At 44.4% G+C, this 19,057-nt stretch overlaps 2 protein-coding genes across 4 annotated transcripts in view; both read right to left on the bottom strand.

The window, feature by feature from the left end:
- GNB5 (G protein subunit beta 5) overlaps positions 1-12,623 on the bottom strand; it is a 38,224-nt gene extending 25,601 nt beyond the window's left edge. The window contains exons 1-4 of the mRNA XM_081170109.1: positions 12,483-12,623; positions 9,842-9,953; positions 2,153-2,289; positions 614-655 (exon numbers count right to left, since the gene is read on the bottom strand). Of these exons, the coding sequence (XP_081026235.1) occupies positions 614-655; positions 2,153-2,289; positions 9,842-9,953; positions 12,483-12,608 (417 nt within the window). The 5' untranslated portion in view covers positions 12,609-12,623. The remainder of the gene's footprint in view (positions 1-613; positions 656-2,152; positions 2,290-9,841; positions 9,954-12,482) is intronic.
- Positions 12,624-17,180: 4,557 nt separating this feature from the next.
- MYO5C (myosin VC) overlaps positions 17,181-19,057 on the bottom strand; it is a 60,867-nt gene continuing 58,990 nt past the window's right edge. For all 3 annotated transcript variants that reach the window (XM_081169979.1, XM_081169978.1, XM_081169980.1), the window contains 2 exons: positions 18,115-18,195; positions 17,181-17,991 (listed from right to left, as the gene is read on the bottom strand). In XM_081169979.1, coding sequence (XP_081026105.1) covers positions 17,839-17,991; positions 18,115-18,195 — 234 coding nt within the window. In that variant the 3' untranslated portion in view covers positions 17,181-17,838. The remainder of the gene's footprint in view (positions 17,992-18,114; positions 18,196-19,057) is intronic.

Here is a 19,057-nt window from a genome sequence, read left to right as displayed (position 1 = left end):
AGGATGCGAACGGGGCTCCGGAACGGATCACGTTCACATCCTGAGGTACCACTGTACTGAATTTGAAAGATGGGAAGTGACTACAAGTGCGTGATGTTTGTAACATGAGAGAAACTTATCAACAACATGCCTTGTTCCATCATACCTTTGGACCCTCTCGCACAGGCACGTCCAACTTCAAAGAGATTGTGATGTACTCACATTATAAAAATAATGGCTTTGATCTACCCATTGTTATTGACAGGCAAAGTTGCAAAGTTGTTGAGCTTTTTTTAGGGTAGGCAAAGCTTTATTTTTTGGTGGGGGTCACTAAGTATCTTGTGATCTATGGGGATCTACCAGTAGATCACTATCTACCTGTTGGACATGCCTGCTCTAGCAGAATGGGAATGTTTGTCCCACATTGTCCCAGCTTCACATTGAAATGAACCAACTTATTTTTTTAAAACATACCCCCAAACTGGCTGGTTACCACCAAGGCCAACCAGAATTTGCAGGTCTTCAACATGGAATGGAAGACAAAGGGACAAAGACCCTTCTGTTGCCCTCCCACATTCATCAAACACATCCATTCTTTAGGCCTTGAGGGAAATCAGAAACGCAAGGAACTTACCTTATTGGTAGTGAAGGCATCCCAAACAATCACCTTCCCATCCTATGAAAAGCAAAGAGGGATTATAAATTTCTCGAACAAGGAGGTATATTTTGAAGTCTTACTGCAGTTCTCTCTGTTCGTGTTCCTGTCTAAAATCGAAAGGTTTGTGCAGGAGGGATGAAATGGTGGTAACCATCCCTTCAAATGCAACGTCAGGTCTTCTGGGCCTAAAGTATGGGTAGCCCACCTTTTTGCCCTCCATATTTTGTGGGACTTCCAACTCCCATCAGCCCCAGCCAGCAAGGTCGATGGTCAGATGAATCCAAAACAACTGGAGGACACAGCACTGGTTACCCTCAGTCTATTCTAAACCAAGCCCTTGGTTGGCTACCACCAAGGCCCTATGCGAAACTAGACTCACAACTGAAGTCAGCCTGGGAAGATGGCACTAGACTTCAGCCTGGAGATGCTATCAATCACACATCTCTCCACCACTTCTGTTGGGTGGGGTCCTTTTCATGAAAACCTTTGCCCTGAGAAAAAACTTTTCCCTTTTGTTTATTTTTAGCAGAGGAAACAGATGCAAAAGTGTTAACCAATTCAGGAAGAGAGTAGGAAACTTTGTCCCCGCTCTGAATTCTGTCTTCACGATACCTTCATGTACCCTGTGTGATGCTGCGACACCATGACACCACATTCAAAATACAAGCCCAACAGTTCCAGGAACAAACAGGAAGATGCGGCCAGTGTTTACAAAATTGCCTCAGAGCAGTTAGTCAAGGAGGTTTGTGAGCTGGCATGAAAGAAAGCTGGGTACCATTGATTTGTTATCAGCAAAATGAAACAGAATTGTTTTAACTCAAATCAGAAAAAAGAAGAATTCTGAAAAGTAAGTGCATTATGCCCTCTGAATTGAGGCAAATGTTTGCATTCATGCCATTTCTGCATTTGCTGAAAATATGATGATTTTGTTGAGGTCTTTGCTGGCCGTCCTTACCATTTGGCTATTTTCAACTACACACTGTTGATTATTAATATGCAAAAGCCGTATATAAGTATTTTGATAAATAAATTAGGGTACAAAAGAAGCTTTTTACCTGCCATTATTATAGCCTTTGGCCTCTGCAGAATGACAGAAAACCCTGTCTCTGTCTTCAGGGAAATAAGTAGGAAGATTATGCCAAGAGAGAAGTTAAATGAGAGACGATGGGGAACAGGGTGGGATGTTTTTATGTCCAACAAATAAGGACCCAGATAATCAAATCTTAACTTGCTGGTTTGAGGCACTATTTATATAGTCCAAAGCACTCTAAATGTCATGAAAACTAGTGGAAGTTATGAAAGAGTTAAACATTGCCTCAGAGGATGGCAAGCTATTACTGGTTAGTGCAGACAACACTGTAGAATAAGTATCTGGAAGAAGGCAATGCCCTACATTTCTAAATAAACACACAATCTCGTCAAACGTTAAAGACTAAGTAAGACATTTTCTTTCCAGTTAGATTGTTCCTCAGCATAGTAACAAACCCTCAAGACAATGACATCATCTCTCTTTACCTGGGAAGAGCTGACAATTCTTCTTTTATCTTTGCACCAGTCCATGCAGAGGACTTTATTGCCATGGCCTTTCAGTGTCCTTCTTGTCTTCATCACAAACTGACCCAAGGCCTCCACGCGCTCCGCCACCTGATGAACTGCAGGGAATTCAAGAGAGTCACTGTGTGCTTTGGCAACGCATGCAAAGCTCCAAGATGATGCTCGCAAGTTAAGGGAAAGGTTGTCAACTGGCCTGAAGCCTTAACTGTTGTGGCCAAGGGACCTCAGGGGTTTGGAATCATTACAGAGCATGAAACAGAAATGATTTTATGGCATACTAATAAGAAGTGGGGGAGAAATCCATTTTTGTTTGCATTTTAAGAAGAAACTATCCAATTTGCATTTCTCAAACCAATATGTGAAGTGAATCACACTCTTTGAAATTCACATTTCTCCTAATTTTGCAATGCAATGTATACATAAGTGCATTAGGGGAAACGGCTTTCAAAAATGTACACGCCAAGAGAAATTCACCCTAAAATGTTGATGAGTTTTCATTAGGGTTAAATTTTTTTATAAACACCACAAATTGGAGACATAAATGTGCAGAGCTGATTTGAAGACTGGGGAAAAATGAGAAATAGAGAAAAGCTAAAATTGACGGTTTTGTCCATCCATACAAATAAAACGACCTTTGTATAAAAAAAGGTAATTTCATAAAATTGAGAAATAAAGGCCTGTGGTTGTACTCAACTAAGTCCTACTCCAAGATGATGCCCTGAAATTAAATTATCCCAGTGGAAGACATAGGTTGATTTCTAATTAATAGTTCACCCACTTTTTCTTATATCTTCAGAAGTAAACAAACTCTTTTATTTATCTAAAGGTTTGTCTTGTCCTTCCTCCAAGAAGCCCTGAGGGGTATACATTTTTATTCCCTCTCCCACCCACACATTTCCTTCTCACAACAGCCCTGTGTGGTAGGCTAGGCTGAGAGAGGTCACTCCATGAGCTTCTTTTCCCAGCGGGCATTTTTGTTTTGTTTTTGTGTGAAAGCTGAAGATTCAGGGAAGTGTCTGGAATTAGCCGTGAAGAGGCCAGGTCCCTGACTTCTTCCACTGCAGGCTTTGGGCTTGCGGGTTGCAACCCAGAGATTTGCATGGCGGGCAATGAAACAACTGTGTATCTTGCGCTGCCCCTTAAATAATGAGGCAAGAGAAAGATTTTTAGCACCTATAATGACAAGGTCCCCTGGCCAGAACCCCTCTGACCTGATTTTATATCTCCTCGCAGACACAGATAAGTATGTGACCTGGCGTGTAGCACCCTTTGAAACTGCCGCTAGGAAAATTAGAGCAAATTATATAGCCAAGGTAGACACCAACTGTAAAGGAGATGAATTTATTTGACCCTATCTACATCAAGCTATTCCTGCCAACCTAGCAGTTCAAAAGCACGTCAAAGTGCAAGTAGATAAATAGGTACCACTCCAGCGGGAAGGTAAACGGCATTTCCGTGCGCTGCTCTGGTTCACCAGAAGCAGCTTAGTCATGCTGGCCACATGACCCGAAAGCTGTACGCCGGCTCCCTCGGCCAGTAAAGCGAGATGAGCGCTGCAACCCCAGAGTCGGCCACGACTGGACCTAATGGTCAGGGGTCCCTTTACCCTTTACCTTACATCAAGCTATATTCTATCTTTATCACCAAACTCTGAATATAATTGCACACTGTATTAATTAACATTATTTTTAAATATATTAATGACCATGTGATAATTTTAGCTTATAAATTTTATTGTTTAATGTCTTAATTTGTATATTAAGGTACTTTTATAGCTCTGTTTAGAGTAGGTAATATCTTGATAATATAAATGTTTTAAGTTTTCTGTATCAACCCAGTATATTTTCTTTTATTTGTTGAATGATTCTATGTACATTGCGGCAGCCTTTGGCTATGTGCAATAAAACTGACTGACTGACTGAAACTGTGACCCACTTGCTCTCCATTGGATCTGGAGTGTGATGGGGCAGGTAAAAAGATTTGGAGAAGAGGGGCCTCCATGGGGGAGACAGCTGCGGCTGCTTCATCTCCCCCTTTTACTACAGAATTTGAAGTTGCAGCACAAACCTCTGGCTTACAACTTCAGCAAAGTGTGCATGCCTAAAGTTCAAGGCAGGCCTCTGCTTTCTACTGGTGGAACACAATGGTCCCAAATACTGTTTGGGCACCAACTGTTATTTCCTGAACGCCAGTTTTTATTTTTGGACAGGACTCCTGGACCCAGTAATGATGGGCAATGCTTTATATATGACTTATTTGGCTGCAGCTCAAACAACCCTTTGCTCCCTCTTTTTAAAGTTACTCATTGATTTATTAGCCTTTTAGTCATCATCCTAAAAGGAAAGCACTCAGTTGCATCTCCCTGAAAGTAGGAAAGATCCTCTTTTCAGCTGCAAAACTGAGACGAACATCCCCGCATAGCAAAAGCCACAGCCAACGACCACCGTTGAACCATTTTCTAACTATAAAGCCTTAGAACCTATTAGAAGCCTATATTCAGCGACTGCCAAGTAGCATTTAGTGGCTCCCATATCTAGTGCCTCCTATACCTGTTTTGTTATTAATAGACTTCTACACAAACATCTCAAGGTGATGTACAAGAAAAAAAGCAAAAGACCAGTTAAAAACACAAAGAAATGATCCATTTTAAAAAAACAGAACAATACAAAATAGGTGGCAAAGACACACCTTTGCAACTGGTAAGGCCTGCCAGAAGAAAAATGTCGTCAATATAAATCCTAGGATTCAGGATCTGAGGGTCTAATAGTTATTTCCTATTTCCTTCATTTCACAAAATTATAAATGATGGTTTAAAAAAATCAAAAGATTTTTCAAAAAGTTAAAACAATAAAATCGTGATTTATTTATTTTTACAATCATACTTAAAAACAAGCAAAAGTTTAAATACTAAAACTGCCTCAACTTTCTGAGCATCTGGGTAGGCTTGACTGGATGTTATTAGCAGGAGCCTAAAAGAGTACAAGGGATGCGGGTGGCGCTGTGGGTTAATCCACAGAGCCTAGGACTTGCCTATCAGAAAGTCGGCTGTTCAAATCCCCGCAACGGGGTGAGCTTCCATTGCTCGGTCCCTGCTCCTGCCAACCTAGCAGTTCGAAAGCATGACAAAGTGCAGGTATATAAATAGGTACTGCTTCGGCAGGAAGGTAAACGGCGTTTCTGTGCGCTGCTCTGGTTCACCAGAAGCGGCTTAGTCATGCTGGCCACATGACCCAGAAGCTGTACGCCGGCTCCCTCGGCCAGTAAAGCGAGATGAGCGCCGCAACCCCAGAGTCGGTCACGACTGGACCTAATGGTCAGGGGTCCCTTTACCTTTAAAAGAGTACAGTAAAGGCACCTGCTTGATCTCAATAGGCAAGGAGTTCCGAAGTATAGGTGAGCCTCATTATACAATGGGGCTCTTGCAACAATGGAACGGGCGTTACGTGGCACCTACAGCAGTGCAAATTCTGTCGTTTGAAGCAGTCGAGTGGGCGCATGTGGGGATAACAAACTGGTCCCGAGTTGTTAATAGTCACACTTTGAACCTGGCCCGGTAGCAAATTGTTAACCAGTGCAGATATGTTCTAAATCTCTGACGTTTAGGAGAAACCCGGGCAACTATTTTCCTTGCAAGCAGATTTTCTGGTAGAGCAGAGTGGGAAGCTTGTGGCTTCCTAGATGTTATAGGACTACAACTCCCATCATCCCTGACCACTGGCCATGCTTCAAGTCAGAAGGTGAAGCTTTAAGGCTCTAGTTATCCACAAGAGAGCAGAGCCTGGAAACGGGAGTCTGAGCACAGGTATAAAAAGGCTTATCCACACTTACCTTTCCAGGCAAGGTCCACACTTTAAAGCTCGGACACTAAGCCGTTTTCTTTTTCTTTTTGCCCCAGAGCTTTTCCCTTGAAAACCTGCTCTTTAAAGCTCAATTGGAGCAAACTGCAATCCGAATGGACGTTTGCTCCAATTGAGCACTAAAGAGCAGGGTTTTTGCAGGGAAAGCTTTGGGGGCATTAAACCCCAAAACACTCAGACTTGTGCCTGGAAAGATCAGGGCAAAAGATAAGTGGGAATAATCCCTAAGAGTTGCTCACTTGTCGCTCTCCATGGTCCTGCATCTCGTGATCTTGCCTTGCTGCCTTCCCTCTGTGGGATTCAGCATCATGACACATTCCTTAGCCTTTTGATTGATTATTTTTATTGACAGTTCTTTTGCTTTATTGGATTCTAGCCTTGATTTTAATAAGTTGTTGTTGTTTGCTTGGTAAACCACTTTAGAGGGGTTCTTTGTTTGGGGTTTGTTTGTTTTTTGGTATATTAAGCAACCTCCAAATTGATTAAATAAAGAAATAATGGTTAACAGGAAAGTATGTTTAAAGCTCACATGCTCACAAATTTATTGACAGCTGCACAAATTATGATAGCTAGGAAGTGGAAGGGGCAAGCAGAATATAAAATGGAAGAATGGTATAAAGAGGTGTGGGATATAGCTATTAATGATAAATTAACATGTGCCATTAAGATAAGATGGGAAATATGCAGGAGAAATTATTTTGAGGAGACATGGAGGGTGTTTGTAAAATTTGTACTGTTAAAATGGAAAGGGGTCAAACCATCACAAGAGGTGTTGAAATTTTGGAAGATTGGATAGTTACAATGGAATGGTCTCGGGGGTGGTGTGCACATTTTTATTCTTATTTATGTACGATTATTACTTTGTCGAAATAAAAAACAGTAATTAAAAAGGAAAAAAATAAAGCCTTCATTTCATCTGAACAACATAGTAATAAAATACTTGAGGCTGCAGCCCTATACACACTTAAAGGTAAAGGTAAAAGGGATGCCTGTTAGGTCCAGTAGTGGCCGACTCTGGGGTTGCGGTGCTCATCTTGCTTTACTGGCCGAGGGAGCCAGCATTTGTCCGCAGACAGCTTCCAGGTCATGTGGTCAGCATGACAGGCACTTCTGGTGAACCAGAGCAGCGCACAGAAACGCCGTTTACCTTCCCGCCAGAGCAGTACCTATTTATCTACTTGCACTTGGACGTGCATTCGAACTGCTAAGTGGGCAGGAGCAGGGATCGAGCAACGGGAGCTCACCCCATCATGGGGATTCCAACCGCCAACCTTCTGATCAGCAAGCCCTAGGCTCTGTGGTTTTACCCACAGCGCCACCTGCATCTTACTTGGGAGTAAAGCCCATTTGACTCAATAGGACTGAATATTTATGTTGACACTTTAAGGACAGCGTCCTGCTTCCACAAAGGCTGAAAAGGATGCCCCCAGAAAGTCCGAAAGCAGGAATGAGTTGGTCACCATGTACACCCCAACTTTGGAGGCCCATTTGCAAACGGGGGGGGACTGTTCTGGATCCCATGCACACAAACATACAGCCTCCCTCTTGTCCCCCCCTCCACCAATGACACTTAAAAATGTAATTTAGGTGTCCCCACCCTGCAAGCCTCTTTGGGTATGTGCAGCGGGCAGGGGCTAATCTTACAGAAGAGTGGGAATGAGAGGGGGGAGAGGGAAATAGCCTTTTTCCTTCAGCTGCAATTTCTAGGAAGATCAAACCCCACCTCACCCCATAACAATCAGTCAGGCTTGAAAAAAGTCTTTCATTGGCTCCAATAGAAGGCTTTTTCAAACCTAATTGCAATATGAGAGGGGCATGAGAGGGACACAGAGCCAGTAGCAATGGGGTCTTTTTTTTAAAAAAAGTATTAAAGATTTTCAAGAAATACAAAGGAACGTGCAATGTCTCTTTTTTGTTGTTGAGATTATAAAGTCTTTTGGTTACGTTCAGCGTAGGACAACATGCAATTAGGTTTGAAAAAAGTGTTATATTGTCTACAATACAAGGTTTATTATTAAATGAATTGTGGTGTTGGTAGGATCTGGGGGCAGATGGATTACCGCTGGGTAAGGGAGCAACTGCTTTCAAGCCTAATTTCAGCAGGTGGGGTGAGGGAATGGGACCCAGCAGGCTCTTGCAGGTGCAAGCACACCTGTGAGTGTTCTGCTGGCATCGCCACGCAAATCTAAAAAACAGATGGCAGGGATGGTGATCCTGTGACCCTACAGATGCTGGACTACAACTCCCATCAGCCCAGTGGTGCAGGGGGGGCCGGCCGCACCGGGCGCAACATGGAGGGGGGCGCTCGCACTCTCAGCTCTCTGCCCCTACCTGGCTCACTCACTCTCTCTCACTGCAGTGCTGGCTGTGCGAATCCGATCCGAGCCGCCGGGTCGCCACTCACTGTGGAGGGGGTGGGTGCCAGGTGTGCAGTGTGGAGAGAGAGCGAGGGACTATCTGGGGGAGGGACAGTGCAGCGGCCACCCAGCGCAGCGCTGAGCGCGGGAGAGAACCACACCAGACCAGACCAGGCAGCAGCAAGATGAAGCTGGCAGCGGCGGCAGGTTAGGGGTTAGGGGGCGCAAATTACTTGCCTTGCCCCGGGTTAGGGGGCGCAAATTACTTGCCTTGCCCCGGGTGCTGACAACCCATGCTACGCCACTGCATCAGCCCCAACCAGAATGGCCCCATACAGCCATGGATTATGGGAGTTGTGATTTAACAACATCTGGAGGGCCGCAGGTTCCCAAAGCACAGCTCTCAATGCTGTTATTCTTCTCAGCCAACTTAAAAGTTTCCCTGCCTTCCCAAATAGCAACTCCCCCTCCATCTTCCAGCCATGTAAAGCAGGCTTTGCCAACCCGGCACTCTCCAGATGTTTTGGCCTGTAGCTCCCATCAGCCCCCAGGCACCACAGCTAACGGGTTGGCAAAGAGCTGCTCTAAAGAGCTCTAGAAACAAGCAAGGCTGGGGAATCCTCTCCTCAGGAAGTCAATCTACCATCCTGTTTCCAATGTTTGCAGACAGCAGCAGATGGATTTAATCAGGCAGGGCTTTTAAGACAGCAGAGGGGGGAAACTGAGCGGATATTTTTTTTTAATGCAAATGTTAAATAAAAGACAGGTGCCCTGCAGCTTGCCCCTGCCCCTGTTTTTCATTGGGTCGCCTTAAATGCTCTCCCCCGGCCTGGATCTGGCGACCATTATTACAGGAACCGAGCATAAAGCTCAGCCTTGCGTGCACATCCGCCTCTTGCATTCCCTGGCATGTTTACATCTCACCAAGCACCCCCACCACCCACGAATAAACACATATCTGCTTCTGAGGATCAGGCATCCAGCGACGACAGGGGATATTCCATTCCTCCTGCCTCGATAAATAAATAGCTTTTATTTACAGCCCCTGCCCCACTTTATTTTCAGGCTTTCGGATTCAAACGCAGCAGCTAGCTAGCGATGCTGCTGGATATGATGATGCGAAGGGCGATTTCCTTGCATCCACGCTCGGAAGAAGCACAACACGGAGAGGGGCAGGTGGAAGAGATGGACGCGGAGGGAGGGGGAGGCAGGATCCCCGGATCCCCACCCCCGATCTCCCATCAAACAAGCCCAGCACCCCACCCACCCCCCAGGATCCTTGGGCCACCCCCCAGAATTGCTCCTATGATGCGCAGATCCCTGCTCCCCTCTCTCTCTCTCTCCTGCCATCTCTGTTTCGGGTGGAGGACAGCCTCTGCAAGGCAGCCCAGCGCCTCCCCCCCCCCCCGCCACCCCCTTCCCGGCCCCCGACTCACGCTCCACGTCGTGCAGCTTGGCCCTCTCCTCTTCCAGCTTGCCCTTCAGGCTCTCGGCCTCGGTCTTCAGCGACGCCAGGGTCTCGTTCTCCTTCAGCCCCTCGGTTGCCATCTTTGCAAGGAATAGAGGGGGAAAGAGACAGTGAGGCGGGAGGAGGAGGAGGAGCAGCAGCAGCAGCTCCGGATCCGCCCAGCGAGCAGGGAAGAGGAAAGCCCCGCCCTCCTCGACGCTGATTGGCGCGCCGGAGGCAAGGCGGATGCTTGTCCCACTCGGGCTAGGCAGGGCCGGGCCGGGCGGAGGCATCTTCGCCCTGCACCTTAAGTGGGAAGGGACCCAGCAGCGAGGGAACTTGGTTATTTTGAGCATCATATGAGCAATTATGCAGGCTGGGACATACCCCCCCCCCCATAATTGCTGTTTTGATGTGGCACATGCACACTGTTAAGTTGTGGGTGAACATATCAGACGACACAGCAATTCTTCAAACAGCTCTTGTTTATTCACAGAACTGAACTGAAGGGTTCAGCCAGCCTGCTTATATAGAGGTCCACTACAACGCAACAGCAACCACTTTCTGTAACTATCCAATCAGTGAACGTCACTTTCAATCCCTTATTTGCATATGTGGACCTGAGTGAAAACTATCTACAGTATCCCTCTGCTGGCCCAGGGTGAGAACTTCAGTACATAACATACACTATTTGAATGGCACTGCCCATTAACTTTGGGGGGGGCAGCACCCTCAAATATTTAACCGGGGGCCCAAGGCCCCTTGGTGCCTAGGAGCTGGCTCCTATCAATGGAATCGTAGATTTGGAAGGGATCATCTAGTCCCATGGTTCCCAATGTGGGGCACACGCCCCACTTGGGGGCAATTTGGTTTTTAAGGGGGGCAATTCAAGAATTTCCTCAATTCAACATTTCCTCATAGAGTAGCTCCATCCCCTTAATTGTTTTGATTGCTCTTTCCTGCAACTTTTCCAACTCTGCGTTATCCCTCTTGAAGTGATACACAAGGTGATGTACAAGAAAAATAGCAAAAGTTAAAAACACCAAGAAACGATCCATATTTAAAAATAATACAAAATAGACACTGGTGGCAAAGACACACCTTTGCAGCTGGTAGAGCCTGCTGGAAGAAAAATGTCTTCAATTTAAATCCTGGGATTCAGGATCTGAGAGTCTAATAGTTATTTCCTATTTTCTTTATTTTATATAAGTTATTGTCAGAGCTGCTTCAAGATCCTAGCTCACAGAGGATCACGCTAGCCAGCGGTCATTAAGTAAAAGTCTTTATTGAGTTACAGTTTCCATTCTCAAGCTGCTACTTGCAACTCTACGTCTAATGGCTAGATCGGCGAAGCTCCGTCTGAGTCTCCGCCCCTTGTGCACCAACTTAATATCCTAGCCCTGCTCCACCTTTTCCGCCTGACTGTCCTCCTCTGGGTCCCTCTACCCCCCGGGGTTTCTTCCTTCCTGGATTCTTCTGACGCTGACCCGGACCCTCCTGCCTCCTTGCGCCGGGCTTTAGGACCTGGTTCCCTTTCCGGGCTGCTTACTGCGCCGCCTTCCTCTGCATTTGAACTTGGCGCGCGCGCCCAGCCTTCCACTTTCCTCTTAACCGTTTCTTCGCTCCCCGATGGAGGTGTGGCCACTCCTGACTCATGCCCTCCCTCCTGTGGTGAGCTGCCAGCGCTTGCCCCCTGGCTCCCTCCTTCTTCCCTGCTCCCTGGCGGTGACGCTGGTCCCGATTTCCAACTGCTCTCCCCTGAGTCCCCTCTGGCTCTATCTTCCTGGGGTGCCCCCCTAGACTCCCCCCTTGCCCTGGCCACTGGTGCTCCTTTCTGTGAATCCTCTGATTCACTGGAAAGACTAGGAGATCTCGGGTCGTCGTCATCACTCATCTTTTCTTCTGCCTCCTCCCCTTCGCTCTCTGTTTCCTCCCTTGGCCTTGCCTCTGCTCCTAAACCCCTGACAGTTATAAATGATGGTTAAAAAAAATAAAAACAGTTTACAAAAAGATAAAACAATAAAATCAAGATTCTTTTTTTACAAGCATACTTATTGAAGTGATACTCTGATTTGTTTTTATTAGGCTTATGTGGGGTTTTTTTCCTCTTTCTCATTGCATTTTATTTTTGTAAAGCACTTTGGGACATTCCGTTGCAGGAAGCAATTCATAAATTCATAACGGCGTATGTCTACTTGGAAACTTCCAGTGGGATTGAGTCCCAAGGAAACATATGCTCTATCCGATAAATTTACAGTTTACAGTCATACCTCAGGTTACAGACACTTCAGGTTATACATTTTTGGGTTGCGCACCGCGCGAAACCCGGAAGTACCGGAACAGGTTACTTCCGGGTTCCAGCGCTCGCGCATGTGAAATAACACTAAATCACGGTTTGTGCATAAGCGGCGAATCATGACCTGCGCATGCGAACGTGCCTCCCGTACGGATCACGTTCACAACCCGAGCGTCCACTGTATCTTATATATTCCCCACCTTCCTAATTTTTTAACCCCTTTTTGTACCACTTCCTCTTCCACACCCACACATTCCACCCCCAAAATCAGTATGCAGCATAAGTTCGTTGAAGACCATTTAAAAAACCCAGTGAAATAGAGACAACCACATACCATTTCCACACATAGTGAGCAGTAGCTGACTTTTTCTGATTTGCGGTATATCTCCCGGAGGGCTCTGTCTTTGGAACAATTGTCGCATGGGCCAAACACATTGGCCAAAAAGGTCTGGTCACACATCTTTGCTGGGAGTCGGAACTGAAAGGGACAGGTAGGTGCTTGAGAATGATGCACGAAGCATTTCACCAGGGCTGGCCCAGCCCACATTTGTACACAACACACATTTAAAGCACATGGCTTCCCTCCACCCCAAAGACTCCTGGGAACTTCAGTTTACTCCTCACAGAACTACAATTCCCAGCACCCTTCCATACCGCTCAACAACCCTGATTTAAGTGGGACATCAGAGAATTACAGAAGCCATCTCAGCTTCTGACTGGATCCTGGAATGTCCCTCCTTTTGATCCACCTGACCAAAAGGTGCTTATTTTGGGGGGGGGGGATAAATCAGATGGAAATTCCCAGGTGTCAAAAAAGGTTATTTATGTATGCCACTACTGCGGCCTGTGTTTTGTTAGGTCAAGAATGGAAAACAAAAGAAGAATGGCAACTTAAACAGATGGAATATGCGCAGCTTGCAGATTTAACATATAGAATAAGAGAACAAGGAGAACATATGTTTAAAGAAGATTGGGAAATGTTTGTTGAATATATGGGTGAAAATTGTGAACATTTAAAAATGCTGGTAGCATTAAGATAAATTTGACAGTGTAAATAAGTTTTGATGGATGTAACAATGCAATATTCAATAGTAAAATATGCAGTGATTTATGGTATGCAAACTGAACCAAGGGAGGAGGAGGAGGAGAAGGGATGACATTGATTTAATGTTGTTTAAATGAATACTTTAAAATGTAAATTAGAAAATTAATTTAAAAATTCTGACTTTCAGCATCCTCAACAAACTGCAGTTCCCAGGATTCCTTTGGGGAAGCAGTGGCTGTTTAAATTGGTAGGATATTGTGCTAAATGTACAGTGCTGAGAAGTGGAAAAAAGGATGTTAATCAGAAGACATTGTGATGGTGCAGCTCAGATATTTTTTCTCCACTATTGCCAACTTCTTTGGTTTTTTGTACTATATCTCCTCCTTTTTTTCCTGTTCATTTGTTCCTTCCTTCCTTGGATTCGATCAGTAAAGGCTCCGGCGATACTCTAGATTGTGAAGCGTTGGCTGTAAAACCTTCCCAAACAAACAGTCCTGGGAACTGTAATTTGTTAAGGGTGCTGGGAATTGTAGTTCTTTGTAGTAAACTATAGTTCCTAGAAATCTTATTTTTTGGGGGGGTGTACATTAAATGAATGCAGCCCTTCAGGGACAAGGAAAAAAGTATGCCGGGACGGCGACAAAACAAGGGTAGACACAAAGAATCTCAGAATATACGGAATATACAAATACGGAAAAGCAAGGGGTCGTTCCTCAATCCATTTACTGTTATTGTAACCATTTCAAAGTTGCTTTACTTTTTACATTTCTATTAAAAGCCACCTAGCAAGAGCTCACCCTAAAAGGCAGGGTAGAAAATAATAAAACAAACCAAAGAGTGCTGTATTTTGATCTGCTGTAAAAAAATTAGCTATATTGCTTGAGGTTTGAGACTTCCAAGTTAAAATATCATACTGCTTACCTTCTTTTCCCTGGAGCAAGAACCTTTTGCCTTCCAGACACTTCAAAGGAATAATCTTCTGTGCAAGTAGAATTGCACAAGGACAAGCTTAATGCTGAGGTAATCTCCTTAGAGGGTATTAAGACACAAGCCTGCACTTTTGGATTGTAGCACCTTCCACGTTGCTGGTTTACGTGCCAGAGACTAACAATTGTTCTCAGTGGAAAACTCTCATGGGTGCAAGAGAAAATCCCAGGATACCAATTTTACACATCAGTCAAATTGTGCCCTTTTAAAAGTCATGGTTCCAGCCTTTACATGCTTTATTCTGTATGAAACATGCTTACAGATATCAATCAAAAAGGCCCCCAAGCGAGGCCTTTGCATCAAAGTGGGAGCCATTTTGAATCCATCTGTATGGCATTCAGTTTCCTGTCAGCCATTAACCGATCAAAAGGCTTCAAAGCAGGGGGGAAATTATTCCTTAAAATGAGCCCAGCGGTCATACTTATCTAGCCTGTGTCTTTTAATCTGTTCTACAATGCTATCTATTTTATAGGCCAGGGCTTAGAAAATGGGAGTTATTGTGCACATTACTTATGAGCTAAGTCTTTTAGCATCTGTTCCCCCAATGAAATCCACCCTCAGTCGACCACCAAAAGTTTAAAAGGTTTTTAGTGATAGTAAAGTAGTATAAACGTTGTTCTGAAGTAAGTCAGAGGAGTATTCTGCATTTTCAAGAACTCTGTGGACACCTCCCCAAAGTATCTGGATAAGGCCATCCCAGAAACCAATGTACAGATACAAAGCTGACCCAGTAATAGTTTGGTTTGTGACAGCGTAGAGTGATTCAATAAACTTTCACTTCCTTTGGTTGGTCTTTTGATGAACAGGATGGTGTACTGTATCTCTGTAGAAGTTTTTGATAGCAATAAAAAAAGATTGTGCTGCACAATCACAGCTCTTGAAATCACATAGAAACAAACTCGTAAATTGAGGGCTCTCTTAAGCAACTGACATCACTGGATTCATGAAACAGTCAAGAAGCACATTGGAAGAATCAACCTCATGCTTCTTTAATCAGGTGTGTCAAAGCAATGATTCTTCAACATCAACTTCGTTGGACTGGTCATGTTGTGCGGACGCCTGATTATCATCTTCCAAAGTAACTAGAGTAGTACCTTGGGTTAAGAACTTAGTTTGTTCTGGAGGCCAGTTGTTAACCTGAAACTGTTCTTAACCTGAGGTACCACTTTAGCTAATGGGGCCTCCCGCCGCCGCTGTGCCGCTGCCGCGCGATTTCTGTTCTCATCCTGAAGCAAAGTTCTTAACCTGAGGTACTATTTCTGGGTTAGCGGAGTCTGTAACCTGAAGCATCTGTAACCTGAAGTGTCTGTAACCCGAGATACCACTGTACTCTATTTCAAACTTAAAATGGAAAGCGTAATACTGGTGGTCAACAAAAGAGGTTTAAAAACTCTCTCAAGGCAAATCTTTAAAAAATGTAGTATAAACACCGACAACTGGGAAACACTGGGCTGCGAGTGCTCCAGTTGGAGAACATCCTTTACCAAAGGTGTCATGGGCTTTGAAGATGCTCAAACTCAGGACGAAAGGGAGAAAGGTGCTAAGAGGAAAGCACACTTGGCAAACCCTCACCGTGATAATCTCCTGCCCAGAAACCTATGTCCCCACTGTGGAAGGACGTGTGGATCCAGAATTGGCCTCCACAGACACGGACTCACTGTTAAAACCGTGTTCATGGAAGACAATCTTATTTGGCTACGAGTGTTCGCCAGAGAAGAAGAGGAACTCTCAGCAAACCCCCAATGCTTTGAATGTTTTCATTCCACTCTTACAGCAAAGAGGACCTGCAGCTGCTTCTGGCTCTAAGAACTCCAGCTCATCTTAGGGCATAGGACAGCCTCTCTCTTCTACAAACACTGGCTGCCAATTAGCTTGCAGCCTAAGATTAAGGTGCTGGTTTGGGTGTACTGTATAAGCCCACTGTAGCTTGGGACCAGGATAGCTGAAAGATTGTCTCACCCCTTACATACTGTGATGGGTTTGTGGGGGGCCAGATTCCCCTAAATTCCTGGGTGCTAGATCCTCCCCAAAATTCCTAGATTTGGTAAAAGTTAGACTTAATCAAATTTTGGTTAAACTTTGCCAAACATGGAAACGCCTTGGATTTTGTTATGCTAACAAGCCAAGCCAGCTCAGAGCCAGCTGGATGGGCCATTAGCAGAGGACAAAGGCTGGTGACGGACCATCAAGGTAACCATCAGAGGGCAAGTCTGGCAGGCAATGGGGAGAGGGGCTTCTTCTTTGGGGGATGCTAGTGAGTAGGTTTAGAGTTTCAACTTTGAATGACAGTACGCTGGGGGGAGGTCTTTGGAGTCAGCAGCAAGGGGGGGGAGAACTCCATGTGAACCGGGGGTGACAGACTGTAAGCAAGCTATATAATGCATTTGAAATGGGCTTGTACATCTTCTAAAGAAAAACAATATCTAGAAACTCTAGCAGATCTCACTGCAGTTTTATCTTCAGGACTTCCACTGCAGAGGGAACATATCTTAGAAGAGGTGAGCCAAAGGGATGGTCAGGTAAGGACCAATGTGAGATGAAGCACCATCCATGAGACTATTGTGTTGCTAGAGTCACATCTGAAAGGAGTATATGCTAGAAGCTCCAAAAATCACCACAACACAGCACTTAAATTATTTATTATTATTATTATTATTATTATTATTATTATTATTATTATTATTATTATTTATTATTATTATTTTATAAAAAGACAACGACGACAACCTTGACACTGGAAAAGTCAGAAAGCAACAGCTTGGTAGAAATGACATCTGGATTCTTCAGAATAAATGTGTTGGTGAGCTGTGTCACTAAAAATTTATTAGTGTGGAAGCACCCCTGACATTCATCTGGGAACATGATGCCTATTTTGGATTTGTTTTTGCAACAAATGAATGCATCTTAGCAAGCTTCCCTCCCTTACCTGAGTTTTTTGAGTGTGAACCCAGATATGTGATAATAATCTGACACAATAAAATTCATGGTATAACCGTCATCTATTTCATCTTATTATTTATATGCATACTTATTAAATAACCAAGATGAATGCTCCCATAAAACATACATATACAGGCATGTAAATTTACAGTGTTACAAATACTGTATCACAGTAAAATATTACAAAGAATTGTCTTGTTAGTCCTTCATTATAGAAAGTTATTTAGTAATACAGAGAACCACCATGGCCCCAGTGCCTTCAACATGACTGGAACCCGGTGCTGAGCACCTGTAAGCTACAATGAGGTCCAATCTACAAAAGGGAATAAGATTAAAGGCATTTGGAAGGGCCATAGGACATGCAGCAATCCATTTCTTACACCTCGATTTCCAAATGTTTTTCAAAAATTTATCTTCTAAGAACACTACTTCACAGTGATTGAGGAAGCGCATACATGAGTGATGTTCATTTATCCTTCAAGAGATTGATTCTTTTTTAGTTTACAGTCGTATCTTGGATCCCAAACGCCTTGCGAGTTGAACGCTTTGGCTCCCAAATGCCGCAAACCCGGAAGTGAGTGTTTCGGTTTGTGAACGTTCTTTGGAACCTGAACGTCCGACGTGACTCGGAAACTGAGCCTTGGTTTTCGAACGTTTTGGAAATCAAACGGATTTCCAGAATGGATTCCAATCGACTTCCAAGGCACCACTGTATATGTTATATTCTAGTGAGAAAGCCAAGCTTGAAGCTGCTGGGGATCTGTATTGTTTCCAGAGCATGCGGAGAAGGGGTGAAAGGAAATGTCACTTGAAAGAGATATTTCGTATCTAGCATCAACAGTGGAGAATTCTCTCTGTTGTTCAGCATAGCCTGGAATTAGAATAAAGAGAGAAAGAGATTAAAGAAACAAGAGCTCAAGCTGCCAACAGGAACAGGTTTTTTAAAAAAGAAAGCACATGTCTTCTGAATGAGATTGTGATTTAGTAATCATACCTGCACTTTACGAACGAATGATGGAGTCACCCTTTTCTCAAAATCATCTATGGGTGTGTAGGAGTTGAGGATTTTTACTATCTGTAGGAACGATTTAAAGAAATTCATGAATACTTCCTATACAAGTAAAAACTGTAATGATTCTACAGTCATAACTGAAATATGTATTGAGGTTCCCCCCCACCCCGGGCAGCAGAATGGAAAAACATCAAGGGGAAAGGGAGGTGTCAGGAGGGGCTGACATAGTGAATTCGAAATTGAGCAAAAAAGAGAAACCCTGTTATAATCCAAGGAATAATATGGGGACACAGAGGATGGAAATTTTCAATAACGAAAAAAGAAAATCCAGGAAAAAAAGAGGGTGAAGGAAAGTCAGAGAAAAGGAACTGGTAAAAAAAGCAATTTTAATGAAATGACTTGCACTTTAAAAGCAGTGCATGGCATCTCACCACAACTGTGCTCTCTTGCACAATGCTTAAAGGTAAAGGGACCCCTGACCATTAGGTCCAGTCGTGACCGACTCTGGGGTTGTCTTGCTCATCTTGCTTTATTGGCCGAGGGAGCCGGCGTACAGCTTCCAGGTCATGTGGCCAGCATGACTAAGCCGCTTCTGGCGAACCAGAGCAGCGCACGGAAACGCCGTTTACCTTCCTGCCAGAGTGGTACCTATTTATCTACTTGCACTTTGACGTGCTTTCAACCTGCTAGGTTGGCAGGAGCAGGGACCGAGCACCGGGAGCTCACCCCATCACAGGGATTCAAACCGCCAACCTTCTGATCGGCAAGTCCTTGGCTCTGTGGTTTAACCCACAGCGCCACCCATGTCCCTTGCACAATGCTTACCAGGTTTCCAATAAGACAGTCTGTACAGCCAGGGAAGTTTCATAAATTGATACAGTGGTACCCCGCAAGACGAACACCTCGCAAGACGGAAAACCCGCTA

Source organism: Podarcis bocagei (assembly GCF_964188305.1).
Source record: "Podarcis bocagei genome assembly, chromosome: 14".
Classification (NCBI taxonomy): domain Eukaryota; kingdom Metazoa; phylum Chordata; class Lepidosauria; order Squamata; family Lacertidae; genus Podarcis; species Podarcis bocagei.
This window is presented reverse-complemented; position numbering and strand designations above follow the sequence as displayed.